General features: G+C 38.5%; 1 protein-coding gene across 2 annotated transcripts in view; it reads left to right on the top strand.

The window, feature by feature from the left end:
• AFG2A (AFG2 AAA ATPase homolog A) overlaps window positions 1-24,135 on the top strand; it is a 262,683-nt gene that overhangs the window by 28,530 nt on the left and 210,018 nt on the right. For both annotated transcript variants that reach the window (XM_072119375.1, XM_072119374.1), the window contains exons 4-9: window positions 4,169-4,230; window positions 7,676-8,287; window positions 9,071-9,200; window positions 12,478-12,534; window positions 16,338-16,461; window positions 17,490-17,745. In XM_072119375.1, the coding sequence (XP_071975476.1) occupies window positions 4,169-4,230; window positions 7,676-8,287; window positions 9,071-9,200; window positions 12,478-12,534; window positions 16,338-16,461; window positions 17,490-17,745 (1,241 nt within the window). The remainder of the gene's footprint in view (window positions 1-4,168; window positions 4,231-7,675; window positions 8,288-9,070; window positions 9,201-12,477; window positions 12,535-16,337; window positions 16,462-17,489; window positions 17,746-24,135) is intronic.

A 24,135-nucleotide genomic window follows, 5' to 3' on the forward strand; every position in this document is an offset into this window, starting at 1 on the left:
GTCTTCTGCTGCTGTAGCCCATCTGCCTCAAAGTTCGACGTACTGTTCGTTCAGAGATGCTCTTCTGCCTACCTTGGTTGTAACGGGTGGGGATTTGAGTCGCCTTTCTATCAGCTCGAACCAGTCTGCCCATTCTCCTCTGACCTCTGGCATCAACACAGCATTTCCGCCCACAGAACTGCCACTCACTGGATGTTTTTTTTTTTTTTCCGGACCATTCTCTGTAAACCCTAGAGATGGTTGTGCGTGAAAATCCCAGTAGATCAGCGGTTTCTGAAATGCTCAGACCAGCCCTTCTGGCACCAACAACCATGCCACGTTCAAAGGCACTCAAATCACTTTTTTTCCCCATACTGATGCTCGGTTTGAACTGCAGGAGATTGTCTTGACCATGTCTACATGCCTAAATGCACTGAGTTGTCGCCATGTGATTGGCTGATTAGAAATTAAGTGTTAACGAGCAGTTGGACAGGTGTACCTAATAAAGTGGCCGGTGAGTGTGTATATATATATATATATATTACTCCCTTGAAAGTGAACCTGTTATTTAGACCCCACAACCACCAGTAGTCCATCTACCGTATATTCTGGGACATTTAAAATTACGCAGAAAAATTACTATAAGTACTATGTACACTTGACCCAAGGAGTCACAGGAGCAGAGAAGAGTAATTTTGGCCTGACCCCTCTTGGTTAGAGTAATGTCCTATAGAACAAGTATATCATCAGCAGCTTCAGCAGCTGCCACCTAGACTTCTGATGATGTACTTGGAATATTGGACATAATTTACACCAGGAGAAGACACCCTAGCTTGACTCTTCTATGCTCCTGTTACTCTTTAGGCCCTTTTCACACAAACGTATGGTTGACCAATATCAGGACACTTTTGCAGATAGATACCGGTCCCCATAGACCAGCCACATTATGGTGAGCACACATGCCTTTGTGGGAAAGACTCGTTATTTGCAAACATCATTTAAAGATTTATTTCTGTAAATTCCTGCTTTATATAATGGCATCATTGTGATCCTGGATCATGGAAAACAGGCAAGTGGTAGTTGTTGGACCTAAATCTTCATGACTGTTTCCCTTCCAAGGGAGTCTATCAGGTCTTAATGGCCATCTAAACCAATAAAAATTCACTTAAAGGATGTTTAATATAAGAAGAAACAGCTTTGTGTCCAGAAGCTTATGAAGAAATGCAGCTGTCTGAAGGTAATGGCTTTATTTACAAATACAAAACATCCTAAAGGAAATCGGTAGTATCCATATTTGGATAATTTCTACAATTATAATTCCTAATATGACAAATGGCTTGGAAACATGAAAGGTGTTTTCTGTAAAGCTCATGCAGTGCACGACACCATACAGTTTATACCTGTGGAGTCATTTTTGACTAGGTGGTTTAACCCCTTTTTTGTTTTTTCCATTTTTCACTCCCTTCCTTCAGAAATCTATAACTTTTTTTTATTTTTATACTTAAAAAGCTCTGTGGAAGCTTGTTTTATGGGTAACAAATTGTACTTCATAGGGATGGTATTTAATATTCCATGCCATGTACTGGAAAGCGGAAAAAAAATTCCAAATGCAGTGAAAATGTTGAAAAATGTATTTGCGCTGTTTTCTTGTGGGCTTGGATTTTACCACTTTCATTGCGCGCCCCAAATGACATTTCTACTTTATTCTTTGGGTCCGTATGATCACGGGGATACCAAATTTGTATAGGTTTTATTATGTTGCCATACATTTACAAAAATTAAAACCTCCTGTACAAAAATTTATTTTATGATTCTGCCATCTTCTGTCGCTTATAACTTTTTCAATTTTTTATATTTTTTTAGAAAAAAAGTGCCATTTTCGACTATTTTTCCGTTACGTGGTTAAACTATGTTAAGCAATATTTTCATAGATCGGGCATTCGGATGCGGCCGAATAATCACTTAATGTGATTATGATTTTTACTGTTTATTTATATTTATATCAGTTCTAGGGAAAGTGGGGTGATTTGCATTTTTATGTTTTTTTATTATAATTTTTTTAAAACTTTTTTTTTTTAATTTTAACTGTTTATCAGGCTCCCTAGGGTACTTTAACCCTTGGTTGTCTGATCGATTCTATCATATGCTGCCATACTACAGTATGGCAGTAAATGGGGATTTTCTTCCTCATTCATTACAATGTGCAATTAGTACATTGTAAAGAATGGGTTAAAATGAGACAGCCTCGGGTCTTCGGAAGACTCGAGGCTGTCATAGCAACGGATCACCCCTCCGCGATGACATCACGGGGAGTGCCGATCTTCGGCAAGCTTGGCCAGCAGCGATTGGAGGGATAACACCAGCGATCGGTGCTCAGCCCGTGAGCCCTCTTCATGTACCCAACACGCCTCGTTAAGGGGTTAAAGGAAATCTACCATTTGTTTTCATGCATTATGACCCAAACATACTTTGAGAATGCTGTAGCGACACTGATGCAGAAATATATGTTTTTTTAATCCTTGATTCGAGTGGTTTTGCTCAAAAACAATTATGAAATTCAGGTCCTTGGGAAAGCTAGGTTGTATGCTGGCTGCCGTTCATAAACACATTACACGGAGCTTCCTGAACTGTCCAGACAGAACTAATCAACCTGAGTTGGATGACACAGCAGCTGGCAGTGATTACTTTTGCCTGTCAGGGCAACATAGTGATTACATCATTTTCTGGAGCAGTGCATAATTAGGGTAAGAGGAGAAGTGCAGAACCAGCCACAGGAGCGTTAAAGCCTCATTAGCATATTTTTAAAATAGTTTTTTCAGCAAAACCACTCAATTCAGGGATTAAACAAGATATGTGCCTGTATCAGTGTAGCTACAGCACTCTCAAGGTATGTTTGGTTCATAATACATAAAAGCAAATGGTAGATTTCCTTTAACAAATTTACCCCCAAATATTTCACAATTGCCACTTTTAGTATGGTTTGTATGCCTGAGGATCCCTTCTTTTAGGCACATGCAAATATTTGCCAACAACTTATTTTAAAAAATCCTCCGTATAGGGAATAAGTGTTTGATCCCTGAGGTTTCACTACTAGTAGCCCCCAGAGATACTGAGAATGGAGATCCTGGGTGCCCTATGTCAGTAGAGGCTGTTCATGCCTATCTACCACTTAATTTCTTTCTTTGGGACTGATGAACTATGCATTTATATCAATTTATCAATACTGCTTCATTCACATGGAGCACTTGGGACCCCTAGTATCATCACCATTCAGGCCAACAGGAGTTGACACTAATGTACTGGGCAAATCGCTTAAAGAGAACCTTTCACCATCTGTATTAACAGCCACATTTTGCATAATTTACTGTAATGCAGCTGATTCTGGCCTAGTTGGAATTTTGTATCCATTACCGCCCCGAAATAATCTGTGCCATTATTTCTAGATCTCTAATGTCAGATGGGTGGAAGTAAGCTATTTGCTCCAGTCCTGGACCAGCCCTTTAATAGAAAGAGTGCCTAGATATGAATGTAGCTTTACTTTACACTAGATATGTATTACTTTTTCTTATATATCGCATGTTCCTAACTCAAACTCATGGTTTTTTGCCTTACAAACTGAAAAGTGGTACACAATAGAGTGTAAGGGTTCTATTACAAAGGGACTTTTTATCCCATTACTAAACAACTTTATTTATTAAACTGTGTAACCCAGTCTTCCAGGGAAACGGGGCAGTCATCACTAGAAATATAGGATGTATAGAGTAGTTTTAATCTCCATTGGCATGTACATAACCATTAATCCACAAAAGTAAAAATATTTGTGTCATATATTTTAACCCAAATCGTTCTGTGAAGAGAGGGGATCATTCAGCAGGCATTAATATACAGTAATACCCTCATACATGCCTCTTAGTGTAGTATGTTTACCTGGCTCCAGATGCACAGAGGAGGATTGGTCTTGTCTGAATGAATTCCTTTATGTGATATTATTTGTTCTACGTGAAACACAGGTTCCCTGTTACCAGGGCTTCTGAACAAGTACATACGCCATGCAAAATTGGGTTAAGCTTATTACTGCAAAGATTGATAAACCTTAAGTAGTAACATCTGGAAGGCCTCGGTGCCAGCACATATTACATGTGAGAAGCCATTATTCACCATGCCGACTTGTTTCCATTCATCACCACAGGGAGAAAGATGCCATTGCTGTCAATGTTGAAGAGCTGTCTTCTTTCCTGTTAAGGCGCATGGGTAAGAATTATTTGTATCTTTTTGTGTCAATTTTATTTTCTGTCATTATTTTTTTTGTATTGTGAATATAGGGCATTGAAACCAGTTTTCTTTGTACTATGCCTTAATCTATGTATTAGAAGTTATAAAGACCATTTTATTAAATTGCATACTTTATGTTGGAAAAAATAATGCATTTCAGTTTAAGAAATTCTGTAGCCTGCTTATTTTCCCCTACAGTGAGGTCCTTAGTTTGTACTCATTAACTTTAAGGGTGCGGTCACACGTTGTTGTTACAACTGCATCGCAATCAGCTTTGAGGTGGTTTTAGGTGCAGTTTTGTCAATTTAACAGGTGAAAGACATTGACTGAACGAGTGAATTTGATTTTGAAGGGGAAACCTGCTCCACAAATGTCATTCACTCGTTCAGTTCATGTCTTTCACCTGTTAAATTGACAAATCTGCACCTAAAACCACCTCAAAGCTGATTGCGATGCAGTTGTAACTGCAATGTGTGACCGCACCCTTAAGGTGAGATGTTCACAACCAATATAGAGAAACTAAAATCAATATTCCAGTTAGGAGATTGTGCAGGAGCTTCTACTTAAAGTGATTGTGGTTTCCTATGGTTGACCCCAAACAGAACAGGAGATCACAAGATCCCTACATCTGCTTTGGACTCACATGCAGGGCTGTGGAGTCTGTAATTCAAACGTCCAACTTTTCAATTTCCCTAACTTTGACATCAAGTCCACTAAAATGGACAACTATGACTCCGCAGACCTGTTTTTCTAAGGACTCTAGCAGTTATAAAATGAGAGGGAGAATTCTCTTTCAGTGCTTTTTTTTTACCTTTAGTAGAGGAGCTTCACTACTGATCAAATACATATACAAATCATAAGAAGAGTGAAGAATCAGCGATACCTTTTTGAGGCTGATTATGTTTGACTGTGAGCTTTCGAGAGTACTAGTCCTCTTCGTTAGACATGATGCAATCATCATGGTGTAAACATCATGTCTGACGAAGAGAACTAGTATTCTCGAAGGCTCCCCACCAAATATACTCAGTCAGCCTCAAAAAGGTATCACCGGATTACTTCACTCTTCTTCTGCTCTCTATGGCTAATGGTACAAATCTACACTGCTGTTCAAATCATATACATTCAAATCAACTAAAAGCCTGGAAAAGGGGTGCACAACCCGCAGCCTGTCACGCCACAAGCGGAGTCCTGCACCGTGCTGACAGAGTTCAAAGAGCATTTCTACAGCTGATTGAAACGTTTGTTAGTGCCGGGGTGCAGCTTTTACTTTGGTACAAATCCCACAGAAAAGTGATGGCCTATATTGCACTTTATAATTTTTGTTTTGTTACTGTTTTTTTTAACCACAAAATGGTTTTAGACTAATGAGATGTTCTGAATATTGTGCTGAACAGCTGTCTTTTAATAAATATATCTTTTTATAATTCCATACTAATTTATGGAGAAAGCCTAGTATACATCACATCTTTAGTGTACAGTTTACACCCATCCGCTTGACATTGTAGTGTTCTAAATAAATTAATTTGTGATGTTCTTTAGTCTACTCTGCTACAATATAAATCTTAAATTTACAACATGATATATGGAAAATGCTCCATTGCTTCTTGAGATCTCATTAAAGTTTAATGAGGTGTACAAATTTAAGGATTGCGAAAATAAGGGCTCTTCCGATGTTCCTTGTAAGGCAAACATACCATGACATTGGTTAAGGTCTGACCAACATATTGTATGTTATCTGATTTTGCAGTCAGGACATAAAAGATGTGACAATATGGAAAAGAAACATAATAAACTCTTTTCGTTGTACGGTGTGGTGTAGCATTAGACACTTCTTAACTTTCTGCCTTTGTCTATTATGATATAAAATAGGTGGCAGTGGTGTTGATATGTATAGAATAATATATTATAACTAATTTTATATAGTGAAAAACATGCTTGCTACGTGTTGTTGCTTTAATGAAGGATATGGAATCTTAGGCCCATTGTCAGAAGTTAGGGTGCAGGTAGACAAGTTGATGTTCACAGTGTCTCAATAATGGCTCAGCAATAATCTAATCCTGGAAAATCCCTTCAAAGGGAGTTTACCACCTGCCCAAGTAGACTAATGTTTTGACACAATGTCATAGGAAACATAACTTTATTAGTTCTCTTAATGCCGTTTACTCCCGTTATAAGAAAAACATACGTTGCGGTATGGCTAGTACACGGCCAGGAAATATGTTCATGTGCATGTTGGCTTAATTTCTGGCAGCTCGTGCACTCCGATGTATTTTCAGCAGCCTCAGTATTCGAGCCGGGATCATTGCGCTATCCATCAGATAAGCAGGATATTGTCTAGTGACAAGCACAGGGTGACACTGGGAGGAGAGGTAAGTGAATTAGTCAGGAATAGCAGTGCTCCGGGAGCTGAGGAAACATCTGAGTGCACCAACTGCCTCATTAGCATAATGCAGGTAAATAATGAAGGTAATTTATTATCACAAATCCTAGTACATATTAAGATGCTCGGTGGAGATGGTAGACTCCCTTTAATCAAACATGCCTACTATTAACCCTTTATGTTGTTATAATTGTTTATTTCTTTTTTATAATGTCTCTTAACCTATTTAAAACCTATTTGCTTAGTGGGTGAACCATATTGTTTGCTATGTATGTGCTGTCTGAAAACCTTGTGGAAGGTGTGATTGTTAGGCTTAGTTCCTAGCAAGCAGACTGTTAAACATTGCTTAGAATTTAGCGAATCCAGTGCTAAGCAAAACATCTAAGAGCAGAAAAGGGTAAAATAGAGTTTTTAACATTTTGTCAAGCAGTTTGTTGGTTCACCATTTGGCTTCAATCCTTGAGCACTTCTCTAGCATACCTTCCCACACCCATCCGTGTTCTGCACCACCCTGTACCCCACCCACCCTACTTCTACCCTACACCCTACTTCTACCCTAGTTTTCAATTGTGTTAAAACACGTATGCCACATGTGAACTCTATAAATCCCCCATTTTAAAAAAATCTAATATATGTGCGGCTCACTAATTAACCAGCCCTTGCATATTAGAACAGGTCTTCCCTGCACTTGACTAAATACTGAAAACCTGCACTAGGGCAGTAGTAGGATACTATTTGTCAGAGAATACCAGACTCGAGGCATGTGTGGCTAATACGCGAGACACACATACCCCTGATTTTAACATTCTGAGCTGTGATGTCAGGATAACGCAAATGAAAGGAAGGATAATGCACTGGGTGGTGCTGAACTGGAGTGAGCAGGGAGGACAGGCAAGTACTTTGGGAGCACAGCCTATCCCCAGGTGCCCCAACAGAATAACTGTATTGGCAGTGGGGATGGTGGTAGACTGTATTCAAGAAGATCCCCTATGCATATCCTTTCTGTGAATCACTGTATTAATTCTATTTTTTTGTGAAATTTAGATGGGAAAATAGTTTTGCCTGGTAACCTCATAAACCTGAGTTTCTATGGGAGAACATGCAACTTGCAAGTAGCCAGTATAAAAGGACCTGATGGTGGTGTGCAAGAACCATGTCACAGCGACATACATGACAGTACCATTGACCACTCCAATGTGGACTCCAGCGCTTTGGACCTATCGTTACAGCTTAGCTTACTAGATATTGAAGAACGACAACATGTAGCTGTTACCAGTACTCCAAGCAAAGGTGAAGAAAGCAAATCTTCTCTTCCTTCTTCACATTCTGAAGCTTTAATGGACGATCAAAGCATTGGCGAGCCCTGCCAGGACACTTCTCAGGGTCCTATCTGTCTCATATCAGCTACCAGCGATGACAGTGCTGCAGTCTCTCCATATAGGAAAGCTGGCGTTAGATGTAATACAGATATATTTTATTATATTTCTCCTCTAACTCAAGTCAAATGTATAAGTTCTAAAGGACTTTCAAAAACGGAAGATTCTACAAAAACCAGAATTACATATCATATGATTGGTGGTCTACAGAGCCAACTGAAGGAAATCAGGGAGACAATAGAGCTGCCGTTGAAGCAGCCTGAATTGTTTAAATCTTATGGTAAGTTGACATATTATTGAGTAAATCATTGCATATTTGATACCCTGTCAATACATCTAAAATAAAATGTGTTTTAAAGACTACCTTGACTTGTCTTTCTAAACAACTTGCCCGTACAACTCCTTTAAGCGAGTCATCTTCCCAATCTCCCTTGCAGCTCTTATATTAGAGGGATTTTTTGCTTACCATCCCTCTCACTCTTGTTGTCCTTTTGCTGGCGGCTTCTCTAATGAGAATACACAAACTCCCAGCATTGTAGTTACCAGCCTCTTTTGGACTAAGATGTCCAAGCACTTTTTGTTATATTTTCTTAATCGCCTTTCAAAAGCCATAACTTTTTGCATTTTTAGTCATCATAGCCATATGCAGGCTTGGGGTGAGTCAAAATTTTTAAAATTGCATTGTGTTGAATTTATCATGTGCCTGTACTGTATACGTAGCCATGATGTAAAAAGGAGTATGATGTAACCCAGCCCTATCTCGGCCAGATACATCAGGAGGCTCTGGTAACACCTCTCAGAATCCGTCTGGCTCATTAGCATAATTTTAAAAGTTTGATTTTAGAAAGGAGGAGGCCATGTATAACAAATATAAGAAGATTACCACAGTCACGTTTCCTGGATATTTGAGCAAGTGTCCCTGGTTTACCATGCTTGGTAGATTTCCCTTAAGTGAATACAGTGCATGTTAGCAGTGGATACATTATACTACATTTCAGCTGTTAATAATAAGGAATCTTCACAAGAGAACGGTCTATTGATCTTTTTGTTGTTTAACTTGAAGGAATTCCTCCTCCACGTGGAGTATTACTATATGGACCTCCCGGAACAGGCAAAACCCTGATAGCACGAGCCATCGCTAATGAAGTTGGTGCTCATGTTTCCGTTATCAATGGACCAGAAATAATGAGCAAGTAAGATGAACTTTGATGTTTTTGTCCTTTTTAATATCTAGAAATGTTCTAGTGTTAAATCCTTATACTCAGTAATGTGAACTTGAACGTTGAATATCTGTTGTTATTCAGCTGTGCAAGGAATATCTTTGTGCATTAGGTAGTACATAGCACACAAGGGCGTAGTGTTGTGAATGGGGCGTTTGGCCTGATTTATGTGAAAATTAGACTTTTGAATGGTCTTGTGTTAATAAGTTGCTGGGAGCATTCTTGTGTTAGAGAGCCCAGGCAGCCAGTCCCATCCATCCAGTTCTTGCACAACAATGCTCCCTTCTGTACTCTGATTACTAATCATAATTTGTATCTGAATAAATCCTAATTAGGATCTGCATATGGCAGGCAGACACTATTCTTTCATGTCCTACGGAAAAATAGAGCACTTTCTACACTAAAAAAAAATTGGAATAACAGGAAAAGTAATGACATTTCAAGTCAATGTTAAGCCCTTCCTGCAAAAATAAGAAAAAGACATCCTAGTTCTGGGGATTTTATGTAGTGGTCTCAAGATCTGAGCCTGCTGCATATGCAGAATGTGTCAGCTGAGTTATACTGCTACTTTATCATTTACATATGTACATACATAACTGTACGCTGAATTTTGCATTGATCCAACAGTGCACTCATTTTTTTGCAGTGTTATACATGTATTTGTATCAGTAAAGGGGTTGGCCACTTTAATCTAATTTTATTGGGGGGGCTTTGGCACAGTCTAAAAAACATTATTTTCACTTTCATAAGGAATTCTCCTGCGTTCTTCCTGTCCTGGGCACACTTCTACTATGTAGACTGTCCTCTGCTGTGCGTGTTCACAGCTGCGTCTATGCACAGTGAGCAGTGGCACAGCTCTTAAAAACTGCACTGATAAGATGGTGTCCAGCTGATCCGCCTACTCAGGCCCCATTCTGGAAGACTAGGGACACAAGAGGGAGAGGAAGAAGAGACTGGGTGAGCGTATTTATTACCCGGGATAACTTTAACAAAATAAATGGGCATATTTATATTATTTAACATCAAGGTGGCCAGGCCCTTTAAGAATAGTTATGTTGCCGTCATGAATAGGTTTGTCATGTAAATAAAAAATTTTTTATTTTTTTTTAACTCCAGTCAGTAATACTAGTGCTATTTTTCATATCTGTGGCTGTTTGGTTACTGCTCAGAATGTCAGAATGTACAACTATTTCCCTGATTTACTCGTGTAGGGCTGTTGATCATTAGCAGCCGTATCGTTTACCAGTTTCAACAATATACAGGCGGTCCCCGGGTTACGTACAATATTGGTTCCTTGGGTTTTTACTTAAGTTGAATTAAGTCTGAACTGTATATTTTATAATCTCAGATCCAGACAAAAAAAAAATTTTGTCCCTGTGATAATTGTATTTTCTAAAATGTTTGGGATGGGACCAAGGATTATCAATAAAACTTCATTACAGATACCAAACAGCTGATCATTGCAGCCTGGGACCAAAGTAATGTATCCAGAGAGCTTCACTAGCGGTCACAGTATGCAAAGGGGTCCGTCTTTAAGTAGGGGTTGTCTGTAAGTTGGGTGTCCTTAAGTAAGGGGACCGCCTGTAGTCATATTTCCCTGTTTGGTTAAGCAATCCAGGCAGTCTCCGGGTTGCTTACAGGATAGGTTCTGTAGGTTTGTTTTTAAAGGGAGCCTGTCATCAGGAACAGGCACAATTAACTTTACTCACACTGTGTCTTTGTTGAAAAGTACATTGTAGATGTCCCTGCCTAAATCTACCGCCTCCCACCAGTAAAATCCCTTTTCTGCCTTCTTCTATGTTGGCTCCTCCCGTTCTTTCGTGGTCCTATTCATTTCGGCTCAACTCTGTTGATTGTGGGGTGCATGAAATGGTGAGAAGATCTGCAGTTTCCTTCACAGTGGTCACTATTAAATTCAACATCGAATGAGAGGGACAGCATTCTGGTAAGGACAGGAAGTGAACAATGAGAGGATTTCCTGTCTACTCAGGTTGAGATTTGAAGAGACACAGAGCTATCTTCAAATGAAGAGGCTTGCTTCACCGGCAGCCTGGAGACAACATGACTCTTCTCTTCAGAATTTAACTCTTCTGTACTCCTTTGCATATCAGAAATGTTATTAAGGTAAAGTGGCTAAGTGGCAGATGATTTTAGATGATCTGGGAAGGACTATATGTAAGTTGGTAGATTGTAATTGGTAGATTTAGTAAGTGTAACTCTAGCAAAACTTGTTCCCTGTGACAATTGTTTTTTTTTTTAAATGTATTGGTTTGACAAGGGAACAACAATTAACACTAAAGCTTCATTGCAGACACCTTACAAATGGCCAGTAAAGTTCAGTAAATTAGCAGCATCCAGAAAGCTTAATCATAGTTGACAGTGGGCAGAGAGGTCCATTAGTAACTATAGGTTGTCTATAGGTCAGATGTCCTTAAGTCGGAGACCGTCTATACATGTTGTTGCTAAATTGTAAACAGTTAGCAATAGTTGTTATAATAATTGTAATGGAGTTTTTATCCTCGCCCAGGAATATCTTTTAATAACCTAATATCCAGCATAACAGGGAATTAGAGCATTTTATAGAAAAATGTTGAGTGTAAGACAAAAATCTGTTTTCAAATGATTCATGTTTTTTAAAAAAAGCGCCTTATTGTCTGTAGGTTCTTCAAATTTTTTCTTTTCTATAACACATATTTATTAGCTATCCGTAATATAAGTCAGATACATTTCTGATCCGTCATGGATGGGGTCACCGCTTGGACCTCCACTGATCACTCAAACACCAGCACCCTATTATCTTCAGGCCCCAAAAAATCCCACTCAGAGCCCTTGAAAGAGTTCCAGGCCTGGATTATAACTTCATAGCCGTGTCACTACTAACAACATACCGTATCTGCATACGTAGGTATGGTTACACAGATCTCAAGGGAAGCTACCTAACACTTTATACAGTTGTGTGTGATCAAAACTGCTGGCAGATCCTTTACAGGTGGCAGTTCCTAAAGTTTTATGCATACAGCGAGTACCCAACTTAAGAACACCCCACTCACAGATGACTCCTGATTAAAAGACTTCACTAAAAAGTAGTCCATAGTCCACCTATGGTGTATTGTGGACTTTGTAGGCTGTTACTCTACAGTATCCACATTGTAGATAAATACTGAAACATAAAGTATTTATATTATGTAAAATTGTGGAATAAAAGAATTTGGAGCATTCTTTTTTTATTCATATTTCTTCTTCTTTGCAGATTTTATGGTGAGTCAGAAGCTAGACTGCGTCAGATATTTGCCGAAGCATCTCAACGGTAATTCATTTTATAGAACCTATTTTACTTTCTAAATAATTTATTTTACAATGTTTATTTTAACTATACAGTGTAAGGGTGCATACACGTGAACGTCCCCCATAGTTGTCTATGGTGCCCGGGCTCTGTATGGTGAGCATGAGCTCATTGTACTGTGCCTTGGCTGCATAAATGAAAGGGTCTGTTCCGCTATTCTCTATGGATAGAGGAGGAGCCAGCAGTGCTTGCGTCTTCTCCTCTCCACCTGCTCGGCCGTAGCCGCGTGGGTACATGTTCATGTGCATGCACCCTAATATGCACTGACCTCAGCTGACCACCTTTTTGTAACTAGAACACCACTATATAATTGTCAGTGAAACATTGACAATTTAGGATTATTTGGAGTTTTGTATCACATAAAACTGACATAAACCAGAGCAAAAGTGTTTTCTGCTAGAAGTATGTACCTATAATGATTAGTTCCTTTCACATTCCACCTAATAACCAACTTTGGCCAACTGTAGCATTTAGCAGTTATTTAGATTATTTTCAGTCAGTGTGGTATTTGCGATTCCTGGCTACTTCTACTATAGCTTTTAAAATCTGCAACTTTTCTTCTATGCATGATATGTACGGTGGAGAAAATAAGTACTGTTATACATTGTCGATTTTGCAAGTTATCCCACCTACTAATAATGAAGAGGTCTGTCATTTTTATCGTAGGTGAACTGCAGCGGTTGGAGACAAAAACTAAAATCCAGAAAATTACTTTGTATAATTTTTATATAATTTGTATTTATTGCATGAAATAAGTATTTGAAAAACTGAGCTTAATATTTGGTACAGAAACCTTTCTTTGCAATTAAATCCATCTTCCCTTTAGTACGGTGCAGGCGTCCTGTCCCCTTTGCAGAAAAGCACCCTCAAAATATGATGTTTATACCCCCATTCTTCATGGTTGGGACAGTGTCCTGGCATTTGTATTCATCATTCTTCTTCCTCTAAACATGGCAAGTGGAGTTATTATTTTGGACTATTCTAACCACATGATCTCCCATACATCTTTTGGAACACCCAGAGAATCCATGTCATTGGCAAACTTCAAATGGGCCTGGACATGTACTGTCTAGAGAAGGGGGATCTTGCATACCATGCAAAATATTAATCCATGATAGCGCAGTGTGTTTCTTATGGTAATCTTTGAGACTGTGGTCCTAGCTCACTTCAGGTAAATGGCCAGGTTCGCCAATGTAGTTCTAGGCTGATTCCAGACTTTCTAAGAACTATCTTTAACCAATGTGGTAAGAGCTTGCATGGAGCTACAAACTGAGGAAGATTAACACTCATCTTGTGTTTTTTTCCATTCTCTAAAAATTGTGCCAACAGTTGTCTGCTCGCCAAGCCGTTTGCCTATTGTCCTGTAATCCATACAAGCCTTGTGCAGCTACACAATTGTGTCCTGGTGTCCTTAGTCAGCTCTTTGGTTTTGCCCTTGGTGGAGAGTTTGGTGTCTGATTGAGTGTGCAGACAGGTGTCTTTTCTACAGATAACAAGCATAAACAAGTGCAAATAATACAGACAATGAGTGCAAAGTAGGAGGAGCTTCTTAAAGTAATACTAACAGCTCTATGGGTGATGCCACACGTGGTGTTTTTGGTCCGTTTTAAGCATGTGTTTTCAGTCCGCATCCTGTTTGACCGTTTACCATGCGTTTGGCTGCTTACAACCTGTTTATCTATTAAGATAATTGGGGAAAACTGACAATAACGGTGAAAAACACCTGCGTTTTTAAAAGGACTAAAAACGTATGCTTAAAAACGGACCAAAAATGCCAAGTGGTGCGTTCTTGGTCCATTCTTGGTGTTTTTTTTATAGAAACTGAAAATGCATGCATTTTTTCATGTTTACCATGCGTTTTACTGGTTTGAATCTATTTTTTTCATTTGTGGAAGTTTAAGCAGCTGTGAAAATGTTAATACAGGATTCAAACCAGCTAAATGCAAGGTAAATAGGAAAAACACATGTGTTTTAGTGTTTAAAAAGACACCAAGAATGGACCAAGAACGCACTGTGTGACAGCACCCTCTCTACCCATTATCATCCACACCTGCTTTTGGCTTTAAACAGCATCTGGAAAACTGAAAGTGTGGGTGCACACTAACAGAGCCAAATGCTTGCCGGTTGGTAGGTTAGCAAATAGTTCATTTATTTACATGTTATAGCATGAAATATTTAAAAATTGTACAATGTGATTTTCTGTATTTGAATTTTTAGAAGTGTTCCTATGATATATTTTACAGACCTGAGAAAACTTGCAAATTTGGCGGTATATCAATACCATCTGTATACAGAGATACTGCGTTACTTTGAAAATAAGACTAATGCAGGGTCTGATATAATTTTTTTTCTCAGAATGGATTAGGGCTTGTTATCAGTGTATGTCTTATATTTTTTTAGAAACAAAATTTTGTCTTATTTAAAAAAAAAATTGAAATTTTTTTATATCTATACATATTTATTTATCATAACCCTCCAAACCCTAAATTCTATTGTGAATTTGTTTTGGCTCTAGTGCCATCAATGGCCCCAATATTTCATGACCCCCCTCTTGTCGGTGTAGTTGCTTGTAGCACATTGCATTTGGTCAGCTCATTCCTCACTGCAGCTCCTTCCTCCTTCTCCATGCTGCCTTCATGCTGCCTTCAGTTGTCAGGAAGGGGTCACGATTCAAACAGTTATAACTTTTGTACTGTTGCACCTAGTGTCATGTTAAAGACAATTGCACAAGGTTTCTGTCTCTAGATGTAACAGAACTGGAGATATACATAAAGCTGTATATAGCTGTATATGTAAATAGTACACTCCTGACTGTAATGGTAACAATTAATATGTCCCGTTCTATGGCACGTAGAAACACCATCTTTGTGCAAAAGTGTATTTTCCTCTTTGAAATAACACCAGACACATTGATCATAAGCGTAATTGCGTATTCTTGGAGGTGGCGTATTCCATAATACTGGCGTTGAAGCAGTGATAAATCTCCTCCTGGCCATTTGCCGTGGTTTAAAAGATATAGCTGTTTTTGCTAAAGTTTATTTTTGGGGAAACATGGTAGGTGCTTACAAACATTAAGATTTCGTGTTCTTGCTCTAGAGGTTGACAGTAAAGCACCGATCAGTATAGTGCAATTTACTGCAAATTAAAGAAAATCTAGCACAAAAACCAAGCATGATAATCCAGGGATACTTACTTCTAGATACTGTGACTGCAGTAATCTTCTTATATTTTTTATCAACTTTAAAACTATGCTTTTGAGTCTACAGGATTCTGGGGGCATTACCAGAGCCCCTCCGTGCTTCAGATTCACAGACAGTTAAAGTATTCAAGGAGCACTTCCCCTTCCCACTGTGTGCTTAAACCTCCTCTGCTGCAGTGAGATTACATCGATTTTAGAAGGAAAGAGGCAATGTATAAAAATATAAGAATTACCATAGTCACTATGTCTATGAGTATGTTTCTTTGATTTTGATGGTCTATTTCTTTTAATATTTGGAAATATCTAATTTAAGTAGCGAACTGAAATGGTAAGTATTGACTGCTCCGATTGCTTTCTGCAGAGTCCTAGTCAAGCATAGAAATTTTTTTTAGTTTAAATTAGATTGTCAATCAGTGTATCGCTTTATTTGCATTTGCGTAGGATGATCAGATTCTACTAATGAAAAGTCATGTATATGTCTGGCAAAATCAGGTCACCTTAACAGAAATCTGACAGACCCCATTATAATGTTGAGGTATCTCATTTATAACATTTGTTTCCTTTCTAGTCTGCCTTCCATTATATTCATTGATGAGCTTGATGCACTTTGCCCCAAAAGAGAAGGGGCACAGAATGAAGTGGAGAAAAGGCTGGTGGCATCATTACTCACGCTTATGGATGGGATTGGATCGGTAAGTCCTGTACATTGGGGCAGGAATCACTGATGAGTTACACTTACTCATTTAGCCACCGGCCTGGCAGGTGTTTATATCAGACTGCTATGTATAGTCTATATATAAACAGCTGGGAATAGTGGCAGTATCTTACACTGTATTCATGTGTTGTGACTAAAGTGTCTGATGTTTCTGTAAACTGTTGCAAAATAACATAAATGCCACAATCGTTCTGCATGGACAAGTATCATGGCAAGTGACACTGGACAGCTCTTCCTTAAAATAATTTGTAGGGAATGACCTGTGATCGGCAGTGTAATGGTGCTGTCACACATAGCGCTTTGACTCTGTTTAGAAACGGATTTAAATGCACAGGGGCGTGCCATGGCCTGATTGCAAATGCGGGTTCTGGTTACCGATCACATGCGTTTTCATAGAAAGGCATATGCAATCAGGCCACGACATGCCCCCCCTTTGTGTTTTTATTCTGTTTCTAAATGGAGTAAAAGCACTACATATAACAGCACCCTGAGGGTGGTGGACACGTGAACCCATTGAACCCATTTTTACGCCGTTTTTAAGCAGTCCCTTAAAAAACGCATCCGTTTTTGACAGTTTTTTCTCAATTAATTTAAGATAATTGGAAAACGGACAAAAATGGTCAAAAACCATATGCGGTTTTTTTTTACGGGCGGCTTAAAAACGGCCTAAAAACTAGTTCAAAGCGCCATGTGTGCCACCACCCTAAGCAGCAGGATATCACAGGTGAAAAAAAAAATTTGAGTTATGTGAATTAGCTTGGACAAGACAATTGGGCATTAACCTTTTATTGTCATGCAACCTTCAAAACATACCCTTATAGCAAATAAAGGGTTACCGCCCCATTAGCTATATGTATATAAGTATATTTTTATATATATATATATATATATTATTACTATCATCTGTATTTTGTATTTGGTCACAAGTTCTCTTTAATTTTATCATTTATTTATGTATAGACATCATCAAAATAATATTTGACTATTTTTAATTTTTTTCTACAGGAAGAAAGTCAAGGTCAGCTTTTGGTTCTTGGTGCAACCAATCGCCCTCATTCATTAGACCCTGCATTACGTCGCCCTGGGAGGTTTGACAAGGAAATCGAAATTGGAGTCCCCAATGCTCAGGGGCGCTTGGACATTCTTCAGAGAATACTTGTCAAAGTTCCACATCAGTTAACAGAGGAGGAACTATCAGATTTAGCTAATAGTGCTCATGGCTATGTGGGGGCAGATTTAGCAGCGCTATGCAAGGAAGCAGGTGAGTGATATTAGGCATGTAATACTACATAAGACTATATGAACTTTCAGATAGGATTATCACCTGTGCTGCATTATATTTATGAACAGAAATCATTAACCCATTTAGGGTGCATTCACATGTGGCAGTAACACATGCATTTTCAAACGCATCAAAACAGCTGAGAAGAGGAGAATTGTCTGATAACATGAATTTAATTTTGACAGAAATGTAATCAGGCAAATCTCCTGCTCTCAGCTGTCGTAATACGTTTCAAAAAGCATGCGTTAACTCTACATGTGAACACACCCTTAAGGAGTAAATGTAAGATTCAATTAAAAGTTATTGCTATCAATAGAGGAACAAGGAGAGGACAAGAAACAAAAAATGTTGATCTTTATTTTTTCTATTCAGTTAACTTTTCCTATGAGCATCACTTTTAGCAGATGTTTTAAAGGGATCCTGTCATTACCAAGCTCATTTTTCAGTGATGTCAGGTTCCAAAAGCACAAAGTTCCAAAAATTATTTTGTGTTATCTTTAAACAATTTCTTTTCTTTAGAATCATGAATTTAAACATACTTGGCAGAATCCCGTGCTGAGTCCTGGGTGGTGATGGGGGTTCAAATGTAAATGGCCGTCTTCTCCAGCACTACCTCCCTTCTTTCTAGATGTCTACCAAAACTCTCACAGACCCTGACGTAAGCCCACCGCATCCGCGATGAGCTCTGTCGTGTGCACTGAGCAGCGAAAATTGCAGGTGTTTGCAGTATAATGCATCAAACACCAAACCTCATACCTGTGATTGCAGCTGGCAATGTGGATGTTAACTGTTTAAGTTCTTCGGGCAAAGCCATTTTCCGGCACTTGAATGCAGGTGGCGGATGTCGAAGTAGATTGTTGCCTCCTGCATGGCATCATCTGTGGCTGCAATCTGTTATTATGACATCCAGTAGTCTTTTTGAGACTCCCATGACTCCATGTCATACAGCGATCTGAATTAGACTCAATAGTAGTTAAAATAGTATTGCAGTATATTGTATGAGCGATCAAGCCATCTAAGGATCAAGAACAAAACAAAATAATAAAATAATTCCTAACAAAATAATAAAAAAACATGCGCCGCATGTTTGGTAACCTCACACCACAAAATGCCTAATCTATTAAAACATAAAACAACACCTTACACAGGTCTGTACACGTAAGTATGAAAAATTATTTGTGTCTGAAAAGCAAAAGAAAGAATGTTTTTTTGTTGTACAAAAGATTTCCATTTTTTTAATTTAGTAAAACAGAATAAAGCCTATATAAATTTGATATTCCCGTGTACCATTCCAAGCAATAAAGGGGAGATGTTATTTGTAACGCAAAGTGAATAAAGAGAGCCCACAAGAAAATGGCACAAATGGATTTTTTTTCATCAGCTTCTGCACTTTTGGAATTATTTCCAGTTTCCCAGTACATTGTATGTAATATTAAATACTGACACTAGGGAGTACAATTTGACTCACAGAAAACAAGCATTACTACAGCTCTTTAAATGTAAACATTTTAAAAACTTATGGAAGCAAAAAAAAACTTGATATCACAGTTTTGGCAGTTTAATAAAAGTGAATAGAACAGTGGCTGGGGCTTGTAAAATGGTGGCCTGGGCTTCATGATGACCTTTGCGGTATTCCAAGGCTCAGGAGCATTGCACAGCATGACCAAACCTAAGATAGCTATGATTCTGAGATAGTTTTGCATAACCATAGCCTTTGTCAGAAGATTGTGTACTAATGCATTTTACAAATTGAGGGATAAAAGTAAAGACAAATGTCCAGTATTATGGTGTTATTTGGTAAAAACTGACTTGTACTTTTTTCACTTTTTTTTAGATATTTTTTTTATGGAAGGGGGTGTGGCTTAGGGGGAATGGGGAGTTATTTTTCAGTAGGTGGGGGCCCTCAATGGGGACAAACCTTGATATGGTTTCTGGTATAAGCCAAGCCAAATAATAGGATTTATACGGTTATACTAGACCTTTTAAGCCACTAAAGGTAGTTCGCTGTACATGAATGGTGCAGTGTCAATAATAGTGTAATTGGTGCTAACCAACGCACTTAAACAGCATTGATATATTATCTACCTTTCAAATTTTTTGATTCTATAATTAAATCTGCTTCTTTCAGTTCTCATGAAAGGATTGCTCCTGTTCCAGTGTGAAAGGTCACCCATACCAGATTGTTGAGGGTCCACCCCTTATCTCCATGCACTGTGACCTCTCTTTTTTTGTAGTGGTTGTGCTTGGCATTGCAGCTTCATGCCATTCACTTGAATAGTTAAAGGTGTAGTACCAACAACAGACTTCAGGATATACATTCTTTTCAGATGATTTCTTTACATTATATCGCTAATGATACAGGAACTTTCTGTGATGTTAATCCTGTTTTGGTTTATTATTGTGATCTCATATCTATGATATGTTAGGAAAGAATTAGGAGTTACGTGACCGAGAGCCTGTAGTTGTCTGTAGTCTGTCCTTATGCTTGGTACATTGTAGATACACACAGCTTTCAGGACTCACATCTGCTTCTTCACAATGCTGTATTAATTTACAGAACTGATTCAGCGGCCCTCTGCCCCTAAGCAGGATATTAATCTCCTGAAGCGTGCATGAATTTCTAATGTCATGAGTAAGATAAGCCTTTTTTCAAAACCGCTAGGAAATGTTAATAATCGAGCGGAGAACAAGCTTCGGAGATCACTGGTTGGCAATCTAGGTTTCCTAATATAGGGATTTATTGCGGCCGTGGCCTTCTAAGGCAGCCTGCGCAGCTGCATCAGGGTGAATGTAAATAGAGTCTGATTTCTTCAAGAAGGGGATTCATGTGATTTGTTTAGAGTGGAAGGAAGTATTTAGTTTGTAATGCTTAAAATTAATCTTCAATATCCGCATGATCTGCACACCATTTTGGCGTGCTGTTATAAAACACTGGGCCTCTGATGTGATAGCATCATGGGGGCCAGAAAGGTTTGAAGGCATTGTTTAAAGAGTAAGACTAGACAGTGAAAGTCTAATTGAATCCAGACAGGACTGTATTATATGAAGGTTTATTATCATTGAGAGGAAGGAGGGGGGTGGCTGCAACAGGAACACGAAAAGCTAAACTACGTTTTTTCTGACTTTGTCTATATATCCTTGTGTCTTAAAGAAACATTCTAGTGTCTTTTCCTTGTGACATTGCCTCCAATGTTGTTATAGCCAAGTAAAGCCATTAAAAAGATTTGACACTGTATCTGCCTTGTAAACAGAAATGTTTGCATTCAATGACAGCAGAGATTTTTATTGGTAGAAATACATATACTAGGTGTTTAAAAATAACACCAAACTTTCTGTAATTATGTAACATACAAGTAACGAGCCAGACGTAGGATTTTTGCTCCTGTGTGTGCCCTGCTGCTGCTGACTGCTCGAGCAGGGAGAAGTACACTCCCCGTTCTGCCACTATGTACAGCATGGTGCCCAGTGCCAGCAGTGTAATGTCTTCACTGGCGCTGGGTGCCTTATTGCCTTACTGCAGGAAAGAAGAACCAAGAGACCAAACCAGGCATTATGAATTTGGGCCTAATGAAAGGGGGCATTGGGTAATTCATTAGAACTGAGTTAAGTATAGTAGACTGACTCTATAAAAACAATCCAGTTTCACATGTGGCTCCATGGGAAGATTAATTGCCCAACCCTGATCTACTCAAATATTACATACACCTTTTCATCAACAATCTTCCTTAATAGCAGTGGCCTTCAGTAGGATAATAGAATAAAAATGTTATTCGGGAATGGTTTGAGGGACTTCACTTAGGGTTCAAGGTAATGACTTGGCCTTTAATTGACTCTGATCTAATTGATGTGAACATACATTTTACTGGAATGAACACGTTTCTTATCTAGTTTAGATACTTTTTTAACAATGTATTTCATGAGCGTGGCAGTATAATTGGGCAGCATTTTCATTTTATATTTGGTTGTCTTTCACAGCGAACTAAACAAGAAAGTAATGAAACACAGTTGCATTCTTGCATTTCTTTCTTGTTTGAAAATAGAATAGGCTTTTGGTATTTGCTGTCCGAGACAATTTAGCTTTTTCATTCCTTATTCTTTAAGAACAAGAGTGTTTTTTAATATGCTGATTATTAAAAAACATACCTGCCAAAGACCTTTTACGGACTTGAGTGCCATTGCACATAAGGTTATTTGTAATAAACATAATATTACAGAGCCTTCGTGTGCCTATGTAATAAAAGAATATTCCTGCATAGCTCCTTATGAAATACTTTCTGGTTGTGTACCGTGAATGAATGCAGATCTGCTCATAAGTACTAAAGATTGTCAGGACAGGATGGGAAGGGATACTGAACCCTAACATTAAACCCCCCAAACTCTCCCAGCTTACTTGACGAGTGCTTTAAATAACAGCCCCAATCCAAGCAACATTCCCTACGCTAAGTAATATGAAAACACTCGCAGACAGGAACCAGAAAGTAGGAAAATTAAATGAGACCTAAGCAAGTTTTAGGGGAGAATTTATTCAGCTGAATGTTGGGTGGAGCAGATATAAGGTTTTTGACCCTTGCATTCCACTCAGGTTCTTACTACAAGCGTGAGGCATGATACAGATTCAGGTAAAATATCCCTTGTTGCCCATAAATTGCATCAGAAACCGGACAGTTTCTTCCTCCAGCGACGGTTCTGGGCGCCACCAGGTGGAAGATACGGAGGTGGGTGAGCAGAACTCCTGCACACTGTAACAGTCTGTGAAGCTGCAGCACAGATGGCTTTGGTAATTTCCCCCAGAGCCTTTTTAGGGTCATTGGGATAATTTTAAAAGTTGATTTTAGAAGGAATGTACTACAAATATAAGAAGATTACCACAGTCACAGTGCCAGGATCTATGATTAAGCTTCCCTAGATTTTCATGGATGGTTTTGGTGGTAGATTTCCTTTAATTAGTCAAGACACTTTGACATTTTTTTTTTCAATTTAATGTGGGGAAATTTTGGAGTTTGGAGTTTTACATTTTATTTTTTTGTTTTTACTATTTTGGGTAGTAGGTTGTTTAATTTGTCCTACTCAAGAGACTACTAATATTTGTCCACTTCTGGTTTTCATTTTGAAGCTTGCGGCAAAAACTTTCCAGAACATGTTGTATGTGAAAATACTGGCAGAGGAATTACATTGCCACTGGAGAGTTCATAATTTGGTACCTTGTCTGCTCAATGCATGCTGGGTTATTGGAAATACATGTAAATACCTGACTTTTGTGATTCTGTTGTCTTCAAATGTTGGTAATCCCATATTATGGCCACAGAGACAGTGGAACTTCCTGCCTCTTAAAGAAGTGTGTACATCCTCCCACGTAGCCTTTCAACAGCCAGAAATATGTCCCAGTTCCTAAGGACTCTTCTAAGTTGTCAAGAGCTGCATTCATATTTAACACACGGATCATTACATTTTAGGAAACCATAATTGTTCGGAAAAGAATTATTCCTCCTTACAAAATGTATAACACATAACAGACATTCAAATAAATCCGAGGCTACCAGGAAAGAGAATGAACAAACCGCAAAACCACATCCTCTTTCAGTATGGTAACCCAGGGCAAATGGACAAGTATTAGAGGAAAGAGCAGATTGTGATTGCAGCTAGCAAATATTAAATCCAGACCTGTGGAAAGAAAAAAAGGTTCAGGTTATTGAATTGCATATTTTTTACTTGTCAGCTAGTAGTGCTATGTAAGTATCTGTATGATCAAGATTGCAACGTTCACTGGTATTCAAGAGTAAGCTTCATTTTGGAGTTCCATCTCCCTAATACATCCACAGCCTTATACTGTTGGCATATAGCTTGGATAACCTGACCAGATGCCATGTAGTATACATAGAAAAGAAAGGAGATGGGAACATGTAAATGATTATTACTATGGTAGTGCGGTTATCAAGATGTTTATATGGCATTTGCTGCTAGGACAGATCAGTTTGAGTCTAGAAGATGACATAAAGGTCTTGAACTAGAATATGAATTTGCATTATATGTGAAGAACAGGTATTGGTGGGCAATGATGTTTTTCCTAGCGGTTATAGCCATCATATTGTATGGAGTCTTAGGGTAACTTCCAACATTGCCTGTTATCTGTGGATTTATACTGCAGTGAAGGGGATTTATAACAATACCTTACATACATTTTGTCAGAACTCTTGCCAGTTTTAGTTTATTAGTGTGAGTTTTTCCTGGATGAGTATCGCACCAAGATATACTCTCTGCAGAGAACAGATTGATACTGTCTCAGCAGGGATTGTGTGTGAACATGGTCGAATGAGTGTGCTGGAGCTTTGCACCAATCAGCAGTCTAGAGTCATAGTGATGTATTTTATT

Source organism: Engystomops pustulosus, chromosome 1, assembly GCF_040894005.1.
Source record: "Engystomops pustulosus chromosome 1, aEngPut4.maternal, whole genome shotgun sequence".
NCBI lineage: Eukaryota > Metazoa > Chordata > Amphibia > Anura > Leptodactylidae > Engystomops > Engystomops pustulosus.